The following is a 24,037-nucleotide window of genomic DNA, read 5'->3' as shown; positions in this document are numbered from 1 at the left end:
CTTGTAGGAATTAGATCTGTATTTTATTAAGTATCTCGTGGCGGACCACCAGGTGTCGTCTTTACATACCTCCACAATCTTCCTAAAGGACAGTAGGGGAGGGTGTTTTAACCCTTACAGCAGAATTGGAGAATTGTCTTATCTGATGTGCTAAACAAAATACCTTGTCTATATGTTGCTTAGCTCCTTAGTTTGTTTTTGCTTGTGTGTAAGTTGTCACTGTGAACTGGGAGGGAACTGCAGACGAGAACCATACAGATTTGCTACGATACTTCAAATAGTAACATCCTAGGTCAGTATTATGTGCTCATTTTATACATACAGAACAAATGGCTAGAAAAGCTAGCCCACGGAAAACAGAGGCGGTAGTGTTACCGTGCAGTTCTCGTCAGTTACCACTAGATGTCAGGCTATAAACCGTGCATTCAGTGCGAGTATTGTGGCCGCTAGGTGGTAGCTCTGCACCAGGATATCCTCCTCCCAGGTCGTCGAAACAACAAACCGAACTACGGAGCAAGCGGGGTGAGAGAACGTCCGAAACCGCCTCTGACCGCGACTTTTAAACTCTTTTTACAGAATTGTGGCGGAATTCAGACGGAGGCTGTATACGAGTAGTAAAAGTTACGATTGTACCGGGACTACATTTCACAACAAGGTAAGTTAGCTGTAAAATGGCGGAGAGCTATCTGGAACTTAGTTGATTTGTATTTTGCTAGCCGTCTCGCTAGCCAGGCTAGCTTTAGATGAGCGCAGAGCGCGGATGTCTGCCTGAACCAAGTCGCTTCGCTAGCTCGCGGAACATGGCTACTTCGGTTGTTAGCAGGCTAACGAACTGGATTTTTTACACAGCGGCGCAAAATACGTAGCTCGGAACAGACCGAAGCGTTTTATTGCCATAACCGACTTACTTGCACTTTATATATTTGTAAACAAAGTGTTTGTTGCTTATGCAATACGGTACTGGAACTCCCGAGGCAAGATGGAGGACGCAAGGACGTGATGTTTTTTTAGGTAACGTTAGCAGTAGCTCTTAGCATTGCTAACTAGTGGGAGTTATTTTCAGCTCGTCCATTGGAGTTTATCTGCTATTATTTGCTTTATCTTCGGACGAAGACTGGTTACGAGTGACACGTAGACAGAAATTAGTTAATGTACACGGCAGCATTGCTGACTAGCCTTATTGTGTTCTGGCTAATATTAGCTTACGCTAGTACAGAAAGGCTTGCGTTGTTTTGTTATTATGGTCCAACTAGTATAGCAATGGTAAACGCTGGCATGTTCTGAAAATCTGACGATATTGCATTGTATGCGCTTCTCGTTCTTCTTATTTGGCTATTCATAGTTTGTTTTCCCTAAGTAGCGCATGCTTACTTCATCAAATTTCAACTAGCTGACGCTGGGGAAAATACGCCAAAAATCCACGGTTACTTAGCTACTCGCGCTAGCACCAGCAGCGCACCGGCGTCAATTTTGACAGGAACCGACGAAGAGCGGCTCCGTGTCGGCAGCGTTGGGGCGAGCGGAGCCGGTAGTTGGTGGCATAGTTGTCCTTGAAAAATTCACACAGTTGAGTTTCACATTAGCGTGTTTTTTGTTATATAGCATTCTTTACTGTCGTTTCGCATTAACAAGTTTATGAGATACACTCCCCGATTTGGCGCCACTTTTTCTGTCTGCACGAATCCCGTCGTCTTGTCATGCAGTATCCCCCTCACTATCAAGGAAATGGGCACGGTACCAAACTCTCAAACCAAGAATTAACTGTGAAAAGCTGAAACTCACATAGTCATAGAAACATCATCATATTGAGCACTAATCTTTGCTTTGTTGTTAGCTGATGTTAACCAATTTCACGTTTACTATTTAATTCACAGTAAACAGTAATAACCTGTAATTTGGCACGCGTGAGCTTTCATTTTGCGTGAAATTGTGAGTAAGAATCAATTTGCTAATGTTACTTTCGATTTAAATCGGATAGTCGGCCTTAAAGTTTACTAAGTAATTGTGTCTGGTTTAATAATGGAAGAATGACAACGTTGTGTATGTTAGCTCTAAGTGTACTAGGACTGAAAGAGGGACTCACTGCACCCAACCTGGTGTATAATGGGTGGAGTTTGTCTTTTCCAGACTGAATCGTTTACTCGGTAGGGCTTTTATTGATTTCACTGACTGCTACAGAAAAAATTACATTTGGTTCAGAGTGGACATGGTATTAGTCCTGATTTGAAAAGTTACTTCTACTTGCTACTTTGATCTGTGTGCCACTAATTTACACTTCACAACCATGGAATAGTTTCCCTGTGGCCTGCAGAATCTTGTTGATGTTGATACTGGCATTTGATTGGTTGAGATATGTATGGGGCGGATAGGGCAGTGCCATATTTGGACATTGAGGAAGACACTCCGGTCTTGATTGTATGACGTTGTCTGTAAACCCAGGAGAGCAGAGAAAGGGAGGGAGCCAATGGTTGGACAGTGAGCATGACAGGAGCGTTTGTGTCCGCCCCCTGTTACCATGTGAAACCTTTTTTTTCTTTTTTCCTCTCTCACTCTCTTTCAAAGACATCAAAGTAACATTTGCTCACTACAGATGCTGTGATTTCTGGAAACACAAAGTGTTTATTTTGTTTAGTTTTCAGTGTTGCTGGTGAAATGTGCAATGAGACTGCATGTGTAGCACTCAACAACAATTCTGCTCCATATTCTAGGTCACATGCAACGTCTCCTGCCTTGTATTTTGTGAGGATTATAAGCCAGTCGTAAGTTAAAGTTATCCAGAAGATGTTGCAACAATGATAGCACCAGAAATACCATCAGAGTTCGCCTATACTCAGTAAGTATCTACTAATAGTTTACATTTATTGTTAATGTTAAGGTGGATATGATATCTCATGCAGTTATTTGTTTTTGTCAGGGATACAGACACTCGATTCTCCTCAGACACAGACTTCTCTGAGGATCCTGATGGAAGGAGTGCAAATTCAGCTAAAGGAAAGGTATAGATGCAACAAATGGACCATTGCACAAGTATTGGTAACACACATTGTTTTTCTTTCCTTACGCTCTGCAGTGGTTCTCAGATTTATATTTGTTTTTTCACTACTTTCCCAGGGTGGAAAGAAGGGGAAGAAGGCAGCAGGGGAGAAAGGAAAAGGAGGGAAAGGAGCAGGCCGTCTAAATGGCCACCACCAAGAGAATGGCATGGAAAACATGATGCTGTTTGAGGTTGTGAAGCTGGGAAGGAGTGCAATGCAGGTATGAACAGTAAACCCTTTGAAATTGCCACCTTTTTTTTTTCTTTTCTTTTACTCAGTAAGAGAAAAAAATACACAACTTGTGCTTGTCCCCATCTTCTTGCAGTCTGTTGTTGATGACTGGATTGAATCTTACAAACATGACAGAGATGTTGCACTGTTGGATCTCATCAATTTCTTCATCCAGTGCTCAGGATGCAAAGGTATTTATGTTTCTCAGCTTCAGTACTAATACTACATGATTGGCTGTTTTTTAAACTATATTGAGGAAGTATGTAGTCTTTGTTGTCCTGCAGAACCTCCCTCCACTCATCTGAATCAGTAGTTCCGCTTTTCCACTCAGGAAATTGTCTTCTGTCTAACCTCTTTATTCTTCTTCTTCTCCTTCTTCTGTGTTTTTTCCTGTCAGGTGTGGTTTCTGGAGAAATGTTTCGCAACATGCAGAACTCTGAGATCATCCGACGGATGACAGAGGAATTTGATGAGGCAAGTTACCACATTAGACTAATAATCACACCATATTCACTATAAATCACTTAAGTTTCATTTCAGATGCCAAATACAGAATTCTTGTACGTATCAAGGACAATAAACTTTGCTAATTTGTGGTAGATAACTGCCACTTGTACTAGTCATTGTAGTGAAGGACTGTCGTTCCTCTGTGTACTTTGCAGGACAGCGGTGACTACCCTCTAACCATAGCCGGGCCCCAGTGGAAGAAGTTCAAAACAAGCTTTTGTGAATTCATTTCGGTGCTAGTGCGCCAGTGTCAATACAGTATCATCTATGATGAGTATATGATGGACACAGTCATCTCCCTTCTCACCGGACTATCGGATTCCCAAGTCCGAGCCTTCAGACACACCTCAACACTGGCAGGTAAGATCGTGTGTGTTTATGAATTATATTTAAGTGTTTGTGCTGATTTACAATCAATGGCTTCTTTTCCAAGCATACAACAGTTAGCTAGCTGGGAAAAGTTGTGTGTTTTAAAGGTTCTTCCTTGTTGTATCCTTGTGTTTGAACTGCAAACTCATTTGTAGTGCTCTTGGATATTTAAAGAGGTCAGAAATTTTCATTGGTGTAAGTACACAAAGTGTAAACTCTAGTTTTTTTTTTTTTTATACTGTCTGCACATTTTGTTTCATAGTAGTATTAAAGTTAATAACCCCAGTGATCAACCTAGATGGGCCACATGCACAAATGTTTTAAGTTATTTTTCGTGATTAGATCCTTTTAAATGTTTTTGCACTCCTAAGGGCAGGGCAACTGAAGTCTTTATTATGAGCTTGTTGTGTACACATGAACACTTAGGATAAATGTAAGCAGCAAAGGGGGATTTAAACGCATTAAAAAACGCAGAAGAATCTTGATCATATGCTCTACAATAATCCGAGCTGTGTAGAACACATAGCCGATATTGTTAGGCTTAATGCTTACGCTGTCACGTGGGTACTGTGACTATAAAACATATAGGTTTTTTTTTCTGTCTGGACAGTTGTTGTCATGAACTTTCAGTATGCTTTTGTTGTGCTTCTGTTTGGGTGTGAGTGTTGGTCTTGGCAGGCTGGCCTGTTTCAGCTGGTGGACAGTTATTTTAGATAATACACTAGTTAATGATTGTTCTCTGCACCTAAGCTACTGTGTTACCCAGGTGTTGCTAAAACTGGATTTATTCATAATCAATTTGCTTTGAGTTTGGTGACTTGTCTTCTTTTGTAAAGCATACTTGAATTCAAGGTGTCTACTTAGTCAGAATTAAAGGAACCCAAACATTTTTTTTCTAAAGTATAAATATTATTCCAGTTGTGACCATTTCACCATCCTCTAAATTTAAGTTATTGTGATTTTGCTCTGTAGTGCAATCAGAACTAACTTTGATTGCAAATTATAAATACCAAAACCCACTGATGTCAGATAAGCTCACATAACTTAATGAGAGACAGTTTTGAAATAATCTACAGATAACAGAAATTATTTTATTTCTTCATGTTCCTTGTTGTGTTTTTGACAGCCATGAAGCTGATGACAGCCCTGGTGAATGTAGCTCTAAACTTGAGCATCAACATGGACAACACCCAGCGCCAGTATGAGGCAGAGAGAAATAAAATGGTCGCTAAAAGGGCAAATGACAGGCTGGAGCTGCTGTTGCAAAAACGTAAAGAGGTAAGCATTGCAACAATTTGTTGCATTTGTTTTTGTCATGCAGCTTATCACATTAAGCACGTCATGTTTATTCATTTGTACGTTTGACACTTAAACTTCACATTGAAAACTGGTTTGTTTGAGCAGCGATTTGGTAATGTATCAAAATAATTGCCGACTGTTTCTTAGGGCTCTGCCACATTGTATCATCAGCTATAGTACCGGTATACATTTTTATGTTAAAAGTATCCTATCCCAATATTTTTACTGTAGCAAAACCATTTGTTTACGTTCTTTTGTGTGTACAACAAGGAGACAAACCCAGGCATGTCTGAAAGTAAGAGCATTGTGTCACTCTCTAATGACAGTTTCGTACCTAAAAGAGAACTACTTCAACAATCTCCAACAAAGCACTGATCTTTGCAACATATATAATATATACATATACAACAGTTCCCCATAAATGTGGAAACAACACATTTATTGAGATAAAAACATACTGTTGAGTAAAACCAGGCTACAAAGGAAGGAGATGCTTGACCCAAATAGAAAGAAAAAACTTCATCATCCACATGTATGAAAATGTTGTACAAGTTTCTGATGAATTAGAATTTAAATTTATGTCAGCTTTTGTTAAAGTATTAAACAGTTATATAAAACCTAAAGTTTACAGGACAAACGCTAACTAGACTTCTACTTCTGTGCTTGCATCTTATTTATGCTGTTGATGGTTATAATGCTGTTCAACTACAACTGTAGTTTGTCATCCATGACAGTAGCTTATGGAAAAGAAGGATTGAAAACGCCCTTCATTTATTTGCACTAAATGCTGCTTTTCCTTCAGTTAGACAAAAACAGGAGCAGTTGGGTAGGCTGTATAGCCTCAAAAATATATCACAATATTTTGAGAAAATTTTCAATAATGTATACTTTTTTAAAGTTCATAAATATTACAGCAAATTGCTTAATTCAGAGAGATGCGGTGCATAAGAAAGGTGTGCCCTGTGTTTAAAAGACTTGTTGCATTTGTGTTGGCAAGCATCGTGTCGACTATTGAAGTGGAGCCACACTTTTGAAAGTTTAATTCTGTGTCTGTGTGCACATGCTGCATGATGCTGCAGCTGAGAGGCATCTCTTCCCTGCCCCTTCCACACAGGCTGTGAGAAGGACATCTCTTACAGCTTGAAAGTAACAGAAATGACTAATGCTTCAATCTTAGTGCGAATGAAAATTGAAGTTGGAGAGATAAATGTTATTGCTGTTCAAGGTCTGACTGTTAATGTGACTGCATGCATTTCAGATTTATGCTCTGTTCAAGCAGATTTGCAAATGTTACTGTGTCTGCCCTAGTGCACATACTCTCATGTTTTTGTTTTTTTTTTTCTCCATTTTTGAAAAATGACCAGAGTCCTTTAGACACAAAGCCAACACATTCAGATGCCATTACATTAATTGAAAGCAGCTATAGATTTTTAAATATTGCCAGTGTAGCTATGTAAATGAGGTAAAAGTGTAGCATTGAATTGTGAGAATAATGTGTATCATCTAGCACACAGTAAAGTTGAACTGTAAAGAATGGATCCATTTTAGATTTAGCAAATTAGTAACAAGCTTTGAAAACTCCCTGGAAACCAAATCCATTTGAACAGATAACTTTTAGCCTACTCTGTTTAGGTGAAGAAAACTACTTTGGTCCTTGATTTGTTTAATTTATAAGAGCTTGCGTCTGTGCAGAGTTGTGGAACACAATGGGCTTAACTGGTTATTATGTTTCAGCAGCTGGAGACGGTGTTGGCAACAACACAGCGGGAGGGTCCCGCTTTGTACCCATTTCCCCTGTAAAGTGGGAGGACACAGACCAGTTTCTCTCAGAACTTTTTTTTTTGGGGGGGGGGATGGTCATTGCATACACAGTATATTCTTCTGAGCTAGAGTATTTATTGAATTGAACTTTGTTTCAAAATAAGGACTCTGTTGTGAATCAGAGATGACGATGCCAGAAATCTCAGGTGATTTGTGAAAGATTCACAGTATATTATTTGTTCTTTATTTCTTCCTTTTTTTTTTTCTTTTTCTTTTTTCTTTTGTGGTCACCTCAAAGAATTTAAACCAGTATTCTACAAAATCAACTACTGACGTTAAACTTGGACTCTCCCCAAATCATGAAAGAACCTGTATAACCATGTAAACAGGAATTACTGTAGCTTGTGAGCAGACATTTGTTGGTTTAGGAAGAATAGTGGCTGCTACTCCTCTGTAGGTGGTGAACCCGCAATGCCAAGTGTTATTTAGCCTGTATGGCGGGTTTATTGGTTATATAACAGCAGGTCCCACAGGGCATCCATCTGTTAGTTCACTGTGCAGCCACACCACAGCATGGTGGCATAGTTGACTGTCACACTAGTCTTATTATGTTAACAATGCATCCTGACCACCAGTTATTGTTGCAGTCTGGTCAGTTGCTGCGTTTGTGTGATAAAATGTGCTGACATGGTTTTTTTCTGCTCTTAATTTCAGCTCCAGGAAAATCAGGACGAGATTGAAAACATGATGAATGCAATATTCAAAGGAGTGTTTGTGCACAGATATCGGTATGGCCTTACGTCAGTCAGCATCCAGTCTTGAACTTTGTTATCACTGTCTTTTCTACAGACTGCTAACAGCCCTCATTCGTTTTTTTTATTAAATAATGTTTTAACAGGGATTCAATAGCAGAAATCAGGGCGATCTGTATAGAAGAGATTGGAGTGTGGATGAAACTCTATAGTGATGCCTTCCTCAACGACAGCTATCTGAAGTATGTGGGATGGACGATGCACGATAAGGTGGGCAATACAAAGGACTCTGAATTTTTTTTAAAAGCTCCTCTTAAGGTGTATAGTTAATTTATTTTTTTTTTTTAAAAGAGTGTGTTGATAACTGCAGTAACCAGTAATGGATACTTTCGTACTCTATTCCAGCAAGGTGAAGTACGTCTAAAGTGTCTCACAGCACTGCAGGGCCTCTATCACAACAGAGAACTCAATGCCAGACTGGAGCTCTTCACCAGTCGCTTTAAGGTCAGCACCACCTGCTGGACAACTTAAACACAACAGCTGTATTTGTTCCATACTTGGAGAAACAAACTCCATGGGCTTGTCTTTATTTAACTATGCTTTCAGTAATTCAGGAGTTTGCGAGGCAAAATGACTCATTAAGTTTTCTGTCTCTCCTTTTGTTTAGGACCGCATCGTCTCTATGACTCTTGACAAAGAATATGATGTAGCAGTACAAGCTATTAAGCTACTTACTCTTGTCTTGAAGTAAGTGGTTGTTTTTGATAATATGTAATGTTGTTCAGCACAAGTGATTGGGACGTAGTTTATACTTCAAGGCTGAGCACTTGTAAATTTTGTGATTTGCATCATGTACATGTGTGCTACTGATAAAGTCTTTGTAATTTTCTTTGTATTTGTTTCTGCAGTAGTACAGATGAGGTGTTGACTCCCGAGGACTGTGAGAGTGTCTATCACTTGGTGTACTCGGCACACAGGCCGGTCGCAGTTGCAGCTGGAGAATTCCTTTTTAAGAAGTATGTTAGACATAAGTTAAGATTTCTAGCTTCAGGCTTGTAGTGATTTTTGTTTGTAAACCTTTACAGTTCCAAGAAATAGTATATCAGCTGTTTGAGTTAGTATTCCATGTGATTCCCAACTAATGAAAAATATTCTCAAAGATTGTTCAGCCACCGAGAACCGGAAGATGAAGGTGCCCCCAAAAGGAGAGGCAGACAAAGTCCCAATGCCAACCTCATTAAGACCACTGTCTTTTTCTTCCTGGAGAGTGAGGTACATTATCATGCTATATTTTCTGTTCTCACATTTCTGTCTTTATTGCGCGTACTGTTTTGTAAACGGTATCAGTGATCCATCCCTCATCTGTTTGAACACTTATTCCATCAGCTCCACGAGCATGCGGCTTACCTAGTGGACTCACTCTGGGAATGTGGTGCAGAGCTACTGAAAGACTGGGAGTGTATGATCAGCTTACTGCTAGATGACCCGTTGCCAGGAGAGGAAGGTATGGCACTGGGTTTTTTTCTTTCTTTCTTTGTACTGGTATGCAGTTGAGAGCACTATTGTGATTTATTGATTTCTCTGTTTGGTTTTTCTTTCGCAGCTCTTACAGACAGACAAGAGACGGCTTTGATTGAAATCATGCTGTGCACTGTACGCCAGGCTGCTGAGTGCCACCCACCTGTTGGAAGAGGAACAGGGAAGAGGGTAAGAGTGGCTGACACGCTAAAAATCATAAGCCAATACTAGTCACGTCTGTTTGTTGGATTATGCTGTCTTTGTGCTGTTCTCCTAATCGGCCAACTATCCTGGGATTTCTTTGGTGACAGTAATATTATAGAGTTAATTATGTTAAATTGGTTAACTCTTCATGAACCTTCTGAAACACGGCCACTTAAAAGATCTACAGATCCACGTCTGTTCATAGGTCTTCAAATAATTGTCAGCCAACTTGTTGTTTGATTATTTATTTATTTTTGTAATTTTGCTGTCTGAAGTGCAACATGTAGGCTATCAGAGGATAAGACTGTTTGCTAAGATTGTTTTAATGTATATACTTTCTTTTGCTCATTGTCGTGGTGTTTGATTTTGGAGATAAGAACAGTTCTGGGATATTCTCCATGTTTTTTTTTTTTTTTTTTTTTTTTTTTTTTTTAAACAGTTGAAAGTTGGTGCGTAGCTTCGCTCTGCATAATTGTAGATACTAAACATGTACTTTCTGTCATGTTTCTACTGCACTTGCATACTTTCTTTATTTTAATGAGTTTAACCACAGCTGCTTTCGGCCCTTTTTATGCAGTCCTTCTGAGTTGTTTACAACACATCGATTTCTAAAGACGTCTTCTCAGTTTACTACTTAAATTATTTAGGAAATTCAGTTAAAAGCTAAAAATAAAATTCCCCAGATGCGCCAAAAAAAGATTAATGTAGTTTACATTTACCCTAAATGGCGGTGTTTGGTATTAAGAAGTCAGAGTACACTTTCTGAATGGATGAATGGAGACTAGTTGTGTGGTCTAATGTGGTTGCATCACACATCAGGTGATGACGGCTAAAGAGAAGAAGACTCAGCTGGATGACAGAACCAGAATAACAGAGCTGTTTGCTGTGGCTTTGCCCCCTCTACTGGCAAAGGTATGTCATATCCACTCAGCTTTCTTAGAAGCAATCTTCCTAAGGAGGTTGTACTTTTAACAGTACAGCATCATTGTGATCTTTATGTGCTCCACAGTATGCCGTGGATGCAGAGAAGGTGACTAACTTGTTGCAGCTTCCGCAATTCTTTGACCTGGAAATTTATACCACAGGGCGTCTGGAGAAGGTAAGACAAATTGGCTTGTCGGACAGCGCTAATCAGATCAGAACAAATCGGATTAATGTATTTAACATATTAATGTGATTGTTTATCACACACACGATGCTAATATCTCTTATCTCTCGCTCTCCTCCATCCAGCACCTGGAATCCCTGCTGCGTCAGATCAAAGAAATTGTGGAGAAGCACACAGACACTGAGGTTTTAGAGTCCTGCTCTAAGACTTACCACGCCCTCTGCAATGAGGAATTCACAATCTTTAACAGGGTGGACATAGCCCGCTCCCAGCTGCTGGATGAGCTCGTGGACAAATTTAATAGGCTATTGGAGGACTTTTTACAAGAGGTGAGAGTAATAGTGCGCTTAAATGTCCAGCATACCTATAAGTCCAGTACAACAGAAACTAGCTCAACATAAACCATGAAAAGAGCACAGCCTCCATTATTTGTGTTCCGTTCTAGCTCTGTCACATTTCCTAACTCTTCATTTATTGGTACTGGAACTTATCCTGTTGTACAGAAGTCTTATATATAGCAAGGATGAAAATACTTGATGTGCTGTGAATGACCTTATCATATAGTTTGTAAAGAAGCTCATCAGAAATTTTCACCTTTCTGGACAACCTGAAAACTCCAGTTTGTTTTTATTTATGATAACATTAAAGATCTTGACCTGTTAAAATCACTTTTTTCTGTACAGGGTGAAGATGCTGATGAAGATGATGCTTATCAGGTTTTGTCAACTCTAAAGAGGATCACAGCTTTTCACAAGTATGTTTTCTCAGAAGTATTTTCTATGTGCTTTTATCTATGTCTGCTGCGTTGTTGGTAGATTCAGTGTGCACGTTTTTGAAAGTGATGAGACGTCATCAACTCTTTTGCAGTGCACATGACCTCTCGGGATGGGACCTTTTTACCAGCAACTTCAAGCTGCTCAATACTGGCATAGAGAACGGGGACATGCCTGAGCAGGTAATATACATAAGTTACTCTGCATAATTTTTTTTAAATGCTCGAAAATACTGATACGTTTTTTTAATTTTGTGTGGGTTTTTTCTCTTTCTCTCTCGCTCTCGCTCCTTGTGAGTAGATAGTCATCCATTCACTGCAATGTACCCACTACGTGATACTGTGGCACCTGGCCAAGTTATCTGAGGGCAGCTCCAGAAAGGTGAGGTCTAATCACATTTCATTGCTATTTTGTGCTGTTTTAACAGATTTAAGCAGCTATAAATGTGATGTTTTAAAATGCGTTTGTCTTTGTTTCAGGATGATCTGGTGACCCTGAGGAAGCAGATGAGGGCATTCTGTATGATGTGTCAGCGCTACCTCACCAACGTTAACACAGCTGTCAAAGAGCAGGTGACACAGATGAGAAAGTGACAATTATCCATGTTTAAAAGTGCGCGTAAAATCAGCTTGAAAGCAAAGCAAGAACACCTAAAGTACATGGACTTTGTGCAGCTGAACAGACTTGCCTTTTAACTCTGAAGTGGTGGTTTGGTTGCCCCTTATTGCAGCTACAATGGATATTTGTTAAGCTCCAGAGCACTTATAATGTATCTGCTTAATTCGTTTAGGGCTTGTGCACACAGAGTTTTAACTTTGTTCTTTTCTTCTTCGTTTTTTTCCACAGGCGTTCACCATCCTGTGTGATCTCCTGCTCATCTTTAGCCACCAGATGGTGTCCGGAGGCAGAGAACACCTGGAGCCCCTGGTCTATTCTCCAGAGGACTCACTGCAGTCTGAACTGCTCTCGTTCATCATGAACCATGTCTTCATAGACCAGGATGATGACACAAATAGCACAGGTATGAATATGCAGATGTGCAGTTTTGGCACTGCACTGGCCAAAGTGAGGAAGTAGCTAATGGGATTTCAAATTGTTTGTTCCCCCTCAGATGGGCAACAGGACGACGAGGCAGTAAAGATCGAAGCTCTGCACAAGAGAAGAAACCTCCTGGCTGCCTATTGTAAACTCATTATCTACTGTGTGGTAGAAATGAGGACTGGAGCTGATATCTTTAAACAGTACATGAGGGTAAGCTTAAGCATTTGTCATTTTAAGAATATGCAGTTGTGTATTACCCCCATTAACTGTGAATATAAGTAACTATTACAGGAAAAATAGTTGTTTAATTAACACATTTGCCGTTGTCCTGACCTTGGGCACATGCATGCACACACACACACACACACACACCAAATTCTTCACGACCTTTCAATGTTTTTCCTGTTTGTTTTTTTTGCTTTTACAGTATTACAATGATTATGGTGATATCATCAAGGAGACTATGAGTAAGACTCGGCAAATTGACAAGATTCAGTGTGCCAAGACGCTCATCCTCAGTTTGCAGCAGGTCAGTATGCACACTGTTGCTCGCGTATTAATTAATTCCATAATTGTGACCTTCTGCTCATGTGTCCCAGTGGTTAAGATGTTATCTAATGTTCCATATCTCTCTGTGTCCTAGTTATTTATTGAAATGGTGACTGAACTGGGTCATGGCTTTGATCGCTCCTCCTCGGCATTCTGTGGAATCAAGGAGTTGGCACGTCGTTTTTCTCTAACTTTCGGTCTCGATCAAGTCAAAACCAGAGATGCCATTGCCATGCTGCACAAGTAAGGCTTTATTCTGCTCATATTGGGTTACAAAGCTTTTCTTAGATTTTGGCCCCGTATCTGGGAACTGTCATGTTAGACAAATTACTTCTTGAATACTGTGTTTCCTTTGCCATGTTGTTTTTCCTCTGGATTTTGGAGAGTATTAAGGCATGAAATGTTACACTCTAGCCTTTTCCAGTACAGTAAGTATTGTAGAAAAACATGTTTTAAAAAACAAAAAACAGAAACGCAACACTGAACTGCAGAAACATAAAGGAAGGCAACCGACCGTTACATATTTGAGCCGTGTGAAGGAAATGAGCTGCACAGAGTTTTCTTAATATCTGATGGTGGATCATCACTACTATCATTTCAACTATCTTCTCTAAAAACAAACTATTGCGGTGGCAGAAATCTATTTTAATACCGTTATAAGTGGTGGAAAATTGGTTGTTTTAAGCATTCAATCTTCTCGGTGGCTTTTGTTTCTTTCATGTGAATTGTTAAATCTCTCACAGTCAGTGAATGCTACGTTATATTGGACATACGGAGCGAAATCTCTGATGAAACATTGGTACTAGTAAACCTTTATCTGTTTGAGCCAATCAGTTTCACAGATTAGTATTATTAAATTTGTTCCAATTCAAAGAGTTCTGAAAGAAGGCCTAAAACTACTTAAGTTATTACTGAAAATTGAATTATTTTGTTCCATGGTGCAGAGGGAAGAGTGCAAGAGGACTGAAACAAACAAAAATAAATGTATAAAAGTAGTTGCCATTAATTGTTGCCATTCGATCCCTATACAACCGTTGCAAGAGCTTGGTTCGCATTGCCGGCAATAAGTCGGACTCGTTCCCGGTGGGTGATGGGCTCTGCCAGGGCTGCCCTTTGTCACTGGTTCTGTTCATAATTTTTATGGACAGGATTTCTAGGCGCAGCCAAGTGGCAGAGGGCTTTCGCTTTGGTGGCCTCAGAATCTCATCTCTGCTTTTTGCGGATGATGTGGTTCTGTTGGCTTCATCGGGTGAGGGCCTCCAGCTCGCACTGGAACAGTTCGCAGCCGAGTGTGAAGCAGCGGGAATGAGGATCAGCACCTCCAAATCTGAGGCCATGGTTCTCAGCCGGAAAAGGGTGGAGTGCCCACTCCGGGTCGGGGATGAGTCCCTGCCCCAAGTGGAGGAGTTCAAGTATCTCGGGGTCTTGTTCGCGAGTGATGAGAGAAGGGAGCTGGAGATCGACAGACGGATTGGGGCTGCGGCTGCAGTGATGCGGATGCTGCACCGGTCCGTCGTGGTGAAGAGGGAGCTGAGTGTAAAAACGAAGCTCTCAATTTACCGGTCGATCTACGTCCCTATCCTCACCTACGGCCACGAGCTGTGGGTAGTGACCGAAAGAACGAGATCGCGGATACAAGCGGCGGAAATGAGCTTCCTCCGAAGGGTGGCTGGCCTCTCCCTTAGAGATAGGATGAGAAGTTCGGCCATCCGGGAGTGGCTCAGAGTAGAGCCGCTGCTGCTCCACATCGAAAGGAGCCAGCTGAGGTGGTTCGGGCATCTGACAAGGATGCCTCCTGGGCGCCTCCTGGGGAAGGTGTTCCGGGCATGTCCCACCGGGAGGAGGCCCCGGGGCAGACCCAGGACACGCTGGAGAGATTATATCTCTCGGCTGGCCTGGGAATGCCTTGGTGTTCCCCTGGATAAGCTGGAGGAGGTGGCTGGGGAGAGGGAGGTCTGGGCCTCTCTGCTTAGGCTGCTGCCCCACAACCCGGCCTCGGATAAAGCGGCTGAAGATGGATGGATGGATGGATGTTGCTATAGGCCCAGAATCTTACAATATGCCTGCCTAGTTGGGTCCAGTACACTTGTCATGAGGTCATATTTTAAAATGTCAGCTCTCTCTAGTATTTCACAGGTTTAATTATTTTATATAAAGTAATATTACACTATTGAAAGTTGTGGCATGACTACTGCAACTTGCTTTACTTAAGTGGTACAAATCAAATGCTGTTTGTGTTCAACACACTTAAACTACTAGATCTGATATGGGGCCAACAAGTCAAAACAGTTTGTTTTTATATTAAGAATCCGATAACCTAAAATATTCAGTGGTCCATTCTCAGTTTGTTACATTCATTTATTTATTTATTTATTTTATCTTTTGATTTTGAAAGATCTCTGAATGTTGAAAATCCCATTGATTCCAGCCTCAGCATCTAAGGATATGCACAGGGTTGCTGCTCTTAACTCAGATATTTTACTACAGTAGGAATGATTGATATGGCCCAAACATAATATCACGATAATGATAAATTTGGTCATTTTTTTGGGGAGTATGGTCTATCTTCTTAAAAAGCTACATGAAGCCTTCCTTCACCATCGTTTGGATTGGCATCATATCTTTTGGCAAACAAATGGTGAGAGCTTGGGTAATATAGTTCCAGCTAGGGCTGTTCGATACAACGATATATATCGGATGACAATATAAAAACATCTATCGTTTCATTTTACGCTATCGTTTGTTTCGTGGTGTCGCAAAATAAACTGTTTACGGCAATATTTTTTCATCGTTCTGATGGTCACTGTAGTGGCTATATTAATTTCTCTCTTTCTCTTATATGTAATATAACCACGCTACTGACAGACAAGCGCCTGTTTTTATGCGTTGTTGTTTTAGTTTTGTAGCGTTAGCTGCAGAGTTTTCTCTCAGGCTTTCAGACAATCCTGGTACAGACTCGGCTGCTGATGCTTGAGATGGTGAAGTAAGTTTAGAAGTATTTTCCCCCATTCGATATTACAGGCGTCTTACACTCCTTCCATATTATCGTGGTCTGTTCTGTATCTGCTCGTTTGTATCCAAAATATTTCCAAACCACTCAAGTAGCTGCTCTTTTGGGAATTAAATCTTCAGCAGTGATGCTTTAGCCATGTTTGCCGTCACTTTCACAACTTTAATAACTTCATGCTGCATGGCCCACGTTAGCGTAATCCGCTGTGTAATAGGTTGATTTGTTTTTACACCATCACGATATAATATTTATTTATTGACTCGGGGCAAAAACAAAAACTACCGGTATTATCATGAATGATGTGAGTATGCATACCTCTACTACACAGTTAAGATGAACTGCTTTTTGTTTAATGTCCACAAAACGTTGCTGATCCTTGCTCACAGGTCTTTCTTTTTCTCTCTGCCTCTGTGCTTTTCTCAGGGATGGTATTGAGTTTGCATTTAAGGAGCCTAGTCCCCAAGGAGAAGGAGGCCCCCCACGCAACCTGGCTTTCTTGGACATCCTCAGCGAGTTCTCCTCCAAGCTTATGAGACAAGACAAGAGGACTGTGTAAGCTGATTTTCTTCTTTTCTCCCCCCCTCTGTTTTTGGATGGGAAGCTTCAGTATCTCAGTGGAACAGGTGTTTGTGACAACTGGTGCAACTGGTGTTTCTGATGCATCACAGCTTTTTTGCAGCTTCGAATGCCCCAATTGGAATGTGCACCTGGTTTCACGTGTGAAGTTTGTCCTGTGTATTTTGTATTTCATTTTCTCAAGATGACCTCCTTCTTCTCCCCAGCCACATGTACCTGGAGCGATTCATGACGTTCCAGATGGCGCTGCAGCGAGAGGACTGCTGGCTTCCTCTCATCTCCTACAGGAATTCCCTACAGGCTGGGGGCGATGATGATACCATGTCTGTGATGAGTGGCTACTCCAGCAGAGGCTCTTCCGTTCGCTCCAAGAAGACTAAGCCCCCTGTTGTTACAGCTGGAACTTCAGCAGCCAAGAGGAAGTTGCCAGAAGGTATTGTTTACTTGGGAATATTAAAATAAAAGTGTTTAATTATAGTGCAGGTGGAAAAAATATATTGATTTTTAGTTTGGTTTAAAAAGATTAAAGCCAGCAGGTTTCTATAAACTATAAACATGAATTAAATCGGAGAAATGCATACAACTCAGCCAGGCACGATGTTACAAACACAGAGCCCAGATTAACCCAGATGTCTTCTCACTAGCCTGCATGGGTGGGGTTAGGAGATTAAACAGCAGATGTTAGGAGGGAGTCAAAGTACTCTTTAACAGTCCAAAAACCTCTCTAGTGTATGTTTGCTTCAGAACTATTCATGACAGGATATCGCTCTGATTTCAAGAAAAGTAGAGTTTACTGGCCCCAAGGCAAAGTCCAAGCCTTCTTGGTTATTTTAAAGCCCCTAACTAATAAATGAGAAAGCATAAAAGCTTCATACAATCACCATCAAGTTTGTTTTTGTTTTGTCCTTTACAAGTGATACTTCATGTTTCTGATGTTATGGCTTAATTTACAGCTCCAGAGAACATCATCTCACACTCTGTTGCCGCCAGAGCACTTAAACAAAATGCCATGCTAATTCATATTGTGGACAAATTAAGCCAAGAAAAACGGTTAATAATGAGTAGATATGCTAGCCTTTATCAATGTGACAACACAGCTGAGTATTGTGGCTCACTGGGGGCTGGGGAGAGACGGCCCACCGTTTTCGCTGTTGTGTAATTTTCCAGGTGGTTTCTGTTCCTGGAGTGCCAAACACACAGACATGCTCAGAACTGTATTTCAGTTGTATACCTACGCCTCTTCTGTGAACTGTGGCAATCCCTGCCCCTGGTGCAAAGGTTAATGTGTTGCTTTTGCCATAGCAAACAAACAAAATCCTAAATTTTGATTCTCCTCAAACTCAGCATGGCCAGGACAATAGAGCTTTGCATTGCTAACTTGTGCAAAATGTATAAAAACGAGAATGTGTGTGGTTGTTTGAAGCAAACGCTTTGGCTTTTCCCGTGCAGAGGAGAGCAGCAGCAGCAGCGAAGTCTGGCAGCAGAGCATGCAGACTCCAGTCATGATGCCATCTCCCCATCTCACCTCCACTGCCATGCGGGACCCTAAGAGGGCGCGTGATGACAGCTTCATGGGGGTCTACCCCCTCCCTCACGACCAGCAGCAACCCCACCAACACCCGCAGCACCATCAACCGACGCCCCAGCACCACCAGGCATCCATGGATTACAAGTATGCATGCCTCAGTCTTTCATTGCTGCACTATTGCTGTCATGTTCAGCACAGTAATTGTTACAGGCTAATACACGCTGCTTCATTCAAATAAAAACATTTTTACTGTAGAGGACTTATTGATTCTTCACTGTCCTTAGATGCGAAACCTCTGAAAACGTTACGTGTATAAGTGCGTAATAAAATACAAGTACACTTGAGTTGGCAAGACCCCACTTAGGTTCAAAGACTCAAACACATTACTCAGGTCTGTAACATATCAGTGTGAAATTATTAGCGAAGCATTTTGATGCACAATAATGAGGGCAGTTTTGATAATGACCTATTACCTAGATAAATCTCTAGGAAAAGAACAAACACATTAGGAGTCTTTACAGATTTGCTATGTGTCTCTTAATCAGCAGAGAATGGGCAGATCAATGAGGACAAATGGTGTCTGAGCTTCAGAATTGAATTAATCAATCTGCGAAAATATACCTATATGATATTAGTGAGCAGGATTTGGAATCGTGCCTCTAAGTTGAGATTTGGAATTTTGAGATTATATAAGATGAGTAGTGAATAGTTGTAGCCTCTCAAAGTACAGGCTGAGAAAACTGGAAGTAGCCTGGAGCTACAGCAGTAACCACTAACCACTTTCCTTGAGCACCTCCAATTACTCAAAAACCCCACAGTCCAACATTAACATTTTTTCCCTCTTCTTTCTTTGTTGACCCTATAATCTCCAAGCTCTTTAATGACCATTTACTTTTAATTAATTATCTGTTATTTAAGCTTATCCCGATGTTTCATACTATAACATTTTATAAATACATCTAGGCTCATATCCAGGCCGATTATTCAGGCCAGAGCATCACTTATTCTCTGAGAAAAGGTTTGGACTGGAATGAGCCAAAATACATTAGGACAGGGTTCAGTGTAATTGCCCATTTGCATGCTATTAATTTGGAGGGCAAATGGTAGCAAAATGGTTGTGCCTAACAGCCTGCCAAGTGTTGGTCCTACTGGGACAGTGACTGACTAGTTTATTTATCCACCCTGAGTTTTTACAGGCATCGGGCCAGTGTGCAACTAAGTTGTATCCTCATGGTATCCCCAGTAAAAACACCAGACAGATGTGGGTCAAAACATGGCTAAATAATGTGCTCTCATATATTTAGTTCCCAGGTGACGTGGATGCTGGCTCAAAGACAGCAAGAGGAGGCACGCCAGCAAGAAAGAGCCATGAATTATGCCAAGCTCAGGACCAATCTGCAGCATGCTATGTAAGTCACAGGCACACCTGTATGCCGATGTGTAAATCTGAAGACTGGGTACACTTAGTAATTATTTAATGGTTTGCTCAGCAGTCGTCGCGGCACTGGGCTCATGGAAGAAGACGAAGAGCCGATTGTGGAGGATGTGATGATGTCATCAGAAGGCCGTATGGATGACCTCAATGAAGGCATGGACTTTGACACCATGGACATTGATCTGGTGAGATACATGCATTTTCATGAGTTTGTACTTGGTGTACAAACATTAAGATGTCCTCTGAAGTGCTGTGATACAAGCTTGGTGTCTTCTTGTGATCTAGAGTTTCCTCTAGATCACAATTAAAGTCGGTTTTTGTTTTTTGTTAATGGTCTTGGAAGGCAAATCAGCATTTTACACACATTTTATCTGTTTCCAAATTGTCTCTTTGTCATTTAATGATTCAGTTTGATGGTAGTTGGAGATTAACAAAGAAAATTAACCCTTTTACAACTAAATTCAGAATGTATTCTGATGCATTTGTGTAACTGTTTTTATTGCACACACTGCCGGCATAGGATGCAACCAGGCACCTTGTTTTGAATGTTGCCTGTAATAGAACTAGCACAAGTCAGAAATCATTAAAGAGAAATGTTTGCTTGTGGGAAGAATATGTCTTTTTCTTCTTCTTCTTTTTTTTTTAAAGTATGTACTTGCCAGTACATTGCAATTGTTGGTATACCATGATCAAAAAAGACAAAATTATTTTCATCATTTATGCCAACACCACAGATTTATGTATGCCGAGTGTAAAGCCAGAACAAAATTTGATCCGAGGCTAATACCTCTCTTGGATGCTGGAGCTGGATTCCATGAGATGGGCTCCAAATGTCATGTTGAATCAACCAGAAGACTGTACAACTGTCCTCGTTTCTCTAAATTCACTCTACTTGAATGTTCCAAACATATGCTGAAATTACATACCTCCTATTTGTTTTTTTTAAGTATTGTATGTTGGTTCTGTCGATTTCTGCAATCTCTGCTTTTTTTCCTCCTTTTTTAATATATGGGGGTAAAGTTCTAACAGTGGGTGGGAGTAGTTGTTTGACAGTCTACTAAATATGCCGTTTCTTAAATCTCATAGCCACCCTCCAAGAACCGCCGTGAGAGGTCTGAGCTCAAGCCCGATTACTTTGACCCTTCTATCATGGATGAATCGGTAAGGAGCACCAAGATCAGGATCCTGTACTGATCCTGATCACAATCTTATATTTTGTTTGTTGACTTCTGTTACATGTGAAGCGACACAACTGTTGGGAAGTAAATTGCAATTGCCTGCCTTTTAAGCTAGACCAGGTGCTAGCCTGTTTTATTTGGGTTGTGAATGAGGCTGTGCATTTTGACAGGCTGAGCTGACTAACCTTTAGCCAAGTGCAACATTTCTTTTTGGTGAGCAGAGCAACCATTATGCTTGTATAAACGATTTTTATTTATGTCTGACTGGATATCCAGCCTTAAATTCTTGTTCCAGACTGTCACAAAACCTCTGGGAAGGGTTTTTTTTTTCTTTCTTTTTCCTCCTCTTCTAGAACAATGTTAGGCTAAGTAGAGCCCTGTGTGACTGGTTTATGTTATCTTAAACAACCTTTTTGATCACAAAATGAAACTAAATCATCAGAATGGAGCAGTTTTGTCTGCGCTAAATACTTCAAATCTTGTTCCATTAAGGTTTTTCTGAGGATATAAACCATTTGCAATGTACTTGGCTTTTACCAAGGTTTTTTGCACGGCTCAGAACAAGCCTGTTTAAGATCAGGATTTCTCAGTAACTGTTAATTTAGTTTGGAAACTGGTTGAAAACGATCATGTTCTGTCAGACTTTAATCATTACTAATATAGATGGACATTCAATCATGTAAACATCCAGGAGAGTGCAGTGTGAAGTCTGTATTAATGTTCTGTTTGTTTCTTCCAGATGCTTGGGGTGTCCATGTTTTAAGCTAATATCCAGATGATTTTGACGCTGGGATGAGAGAAGAGGCGCTTTGTATTTAAAGAGAATTTTAGAAGCGAAAACAGAAGTGTTTTCTGTAAGAAAAGGCAAAAATGAAAAAAAAAAAAAAAAAAGGAAAGAAAAAAATCTGGCTTGTACTTTACGTGGACCAATGACAACCCACACTCAGTGTTGCTTGCTCAGAGAGGACTTTGTTTCAAATATTTACTTTTATAATCTTGGGTAAGCTCTTCCTGTTCAGAAATAGCGTAACAGGCCACTTCCAAACCTATTAGAGATGAGACATGTCTGAAGAAAAATCAGTAATAGCTTTTTGTTTTCCTTTTTTTTTTCTCTTTTTTTTAATGGGGATGAAATGGTGTGTTTAACTTAAGAAACATTTTTGTTTATGTCTAACCCTTTTTACAATTGTAGTAAGTTACCAGGTGTGAAGTAGTAATTTATAAACGGACTGTAGTAGCTTGCTTGTACTGTGTTAGCCAAGTGGATGGAGGTCTTTATGTTTCTGTGCTTGCTTTTTTTTTTTTTTTTTTTTTTTTTCTTTTCCTTTCCCCCCCCCCCCTTCCTCCCTTTTGTCTGTTTCTTCTTCCTGTTGTTGGCCCTGAGTTGAGGTCCTAATAACCACTGGTGGTTAAGATGGTTAAGATGTCATGTAGAATCAGTTAAGATCCCTTTATGCTGTGAAGATTCCTATAGAGTCCACTGAACGCTCCACGCTGTAAGTCCCAGAGCTTAGCCCAAGATTTGGATCACTCCTTAACCACCATCTTACCAGATACATATGTACACCTTTTCCCCTCAAAATGAGCTTTTTTCTTCTTCTTCTTGTTTAATCCCAGTAGTACCACTGTGTGGGCTCTGGGGGATAACGGCTCGGTCAAAGAAAATCACCTTTTTTCTCTTTAAAATCCAGCAGCATAATGTTGAAATGGGTATCTCTACATTTTAAATAAAAGTTATATATGAATCGGTGCTGATTTTATATATGTGCTTTTGGTTTATTATTTTCTTATTTTCAACTTTTCAACCTTCAGTCACAAAGTGAGAAATGTGTAAGTAAAACCTAAAAAAAATGAAAGCATGTAAAGCCATGCATCAAGGAAGATTTTTAAATTTGTATTTTTATGTTTTGTTCTTTTATTTTTTTTCTTTGTCTTGATAATGTCTTCGGGTTTCTACCTTTTTTCCTACATGTAAATTAGTTTGGATAAAACTAATGAAAAGACTTGTGAAATTCAGCTTTAAGGTTTTCTCAACATTAAAAAAAAGAGTCTGGTCACAAAATACTTCTAGATTTCAAATGTTAAAACTGTAAGGTAGTCATTCAGCCAATACTGAAGATGAAAGTTATTCAGCAGCGCTGTGGCAGCTAGACAAAGCTTAGATTTTGACATGTATTTGTCACACACAAGTTTTAATGAAATGTTTTGTCTACTGAGGTTTTTATTTTGTAGTCATTCCATGCTTAAGCCTTAAACATGCTTGTGGAGGTCACATTTTCTCACAGTAATCTTCCATGTCAGAGGATCAGTCATGTTTAAAGGTGGATAATTGGCTTCTTAGAACATGAAATATGAGGTGGTCAGATGTAATGTGATAAAGTAGATAAACAGCCTATATGTGTTTTGCCTAATTATTTTATGTAAGTAAAAAAGAAAAATTCTTTTAAGGAAAAAAGTACTGTTTATTGTTTGTTACTTACCACTACATCGGTATAAATTCTTATTAGATCATGTGTATATATACAAAATTTTATTTCTTTCCTTCATTTTGGCCATGTCTGTGTTTTATTTTGTCAGCACTCTTGCCTACACTCTGAGTTGTCTATTATCCCATCCTCTTTCAGTCACTCTGTTTTCTGATTTGTACTTGTCTGGAGACAGTAACTTTTGAATAAAAATCAACACATTTCATCTGTGGTACTTTTTACTTTTGACCACAAGAAACAAACTGCAACTAATGGAGCTATGACTAATCAGGCTGCACAATAGACTTCTTATGTTCTCTTTGCAAAGCCTAAATATGGTGTGGTTTGGTGATTCCAAAGGTGGAGGAGGCTGAAACGTATACAGTATCAAGTGCCCCTCAACAAGTTAACAGTTGATTAATATAAAGTCAAAAAAGGCAAAGTGTGTAAATCTAAAAACGAAAACCCGATTAACCTTAACACTAGAATATGGATAATAGTTAGCTTTCATACTAACGGTATGTAGGGGGGGGATGGCGTTAGCCGAACAATGCTAATTTCACTACTAGGTCACATAAATAAAATATTAATTGAACGAAAAGTGTAGCTAGCGGTTACGTTTTTGAACTGGGTATTAACATATAAAGCAGAGAAACACTACGGATAAACACTGTTGTTAATTATGTAAATGTATGTGT

At 40.0% G+C, this 24,037-nt stretch overlaps 1 protein-coding gene across 3 annotated transcripts; it reads left to right on the top strand.

Annotated features, from left to right (window-relative positions):
• Positions 1–456: 456 nt before the first annotated feature.
• stag2b (STAG2 cohesin complex component b) lies at positions 457–23,565 on the top strand. Of its 3 annotated transcripts, none has more exons than XM_084941435.1 (34): positions 457–655; positions 2,709–2,833; positions 2,915–2,996; positions 3,112–3,255; positions 3,361–3,457; positions 3,664–3,740; positions 3,929–4,133; positions 5,269–5,420; positions 7,917–7,990; positions 8,101–8,224; positions 8,360–8,458; positions 8,622–8,701; positions 8,863–8,970; positions 9,115–9,226; positions 9,341–9,458; positions 9,558–9,661; positions 10,496–10,588; positions 10,686–10,775; positions 10,910–11,113; positions 11,468–11,538; positions 11,652–11,739; positions 11,858–11,938; positions 12,037–12,129; positions 12,404–12,578; positions 12,669–12,808; positions 13,026–13,127; positions 13,242–13,390; positions 16,581–16,709; positions 16,940–17,166; positions 18,183–18,405; positions 19,566–19,670; positions 19,755–19,881; positions 20,783–20,857; positions 21,614–23,565. In XM_084941435.1, the coding sequence occupies exons 2-34, from the start codon at positions 2,793–2,795 to the stop codon at positions 21,635–21,637; spliced, it is 3,813 nt and encodes a 1,270-aa protein (XP_084797561.1). In that variant the 5' UTR covers positions 457–655; positions 2,709–2,792; the 3' UTR covers positions 21,638–23,565. The 3 variants fall into 3 exon arrangements, with proteins under 3 accessions (XP_084797561.1, XP_084797543.1, XP_084797551.1); XM_084941417.1 differs by having other exon boundaries at positions 19,752–19,881; XM_084941425.1 differs by lacking the exon at positions 457–655 and adding an exon at positions 695–1,011 and having other exon boundaries at positions 19,752–19,881.
• Positions 23,566–24,037: the final 472 nt, after the last annotated feature.

The sequence above is a fragment of the Perissodus microlepis genome, chromosome 2 (genome assembly GCF_051167445.1).
Source record: "Perissodus microlepis isolate ML-2025 ecotype Zambia chromosome 2, ASM5116744v1, whole genome shotgun sequence".
Classification (NCBI taxonomy): Eukaryota; Metazoa; Chordata; class Actinopteri; order Cichliformes; family Cichlidae; genus Perissodus; species Perissodus microlepis.
This window is presented reverse-complemented; position numbering and strand designations above follow the sequence as displayed.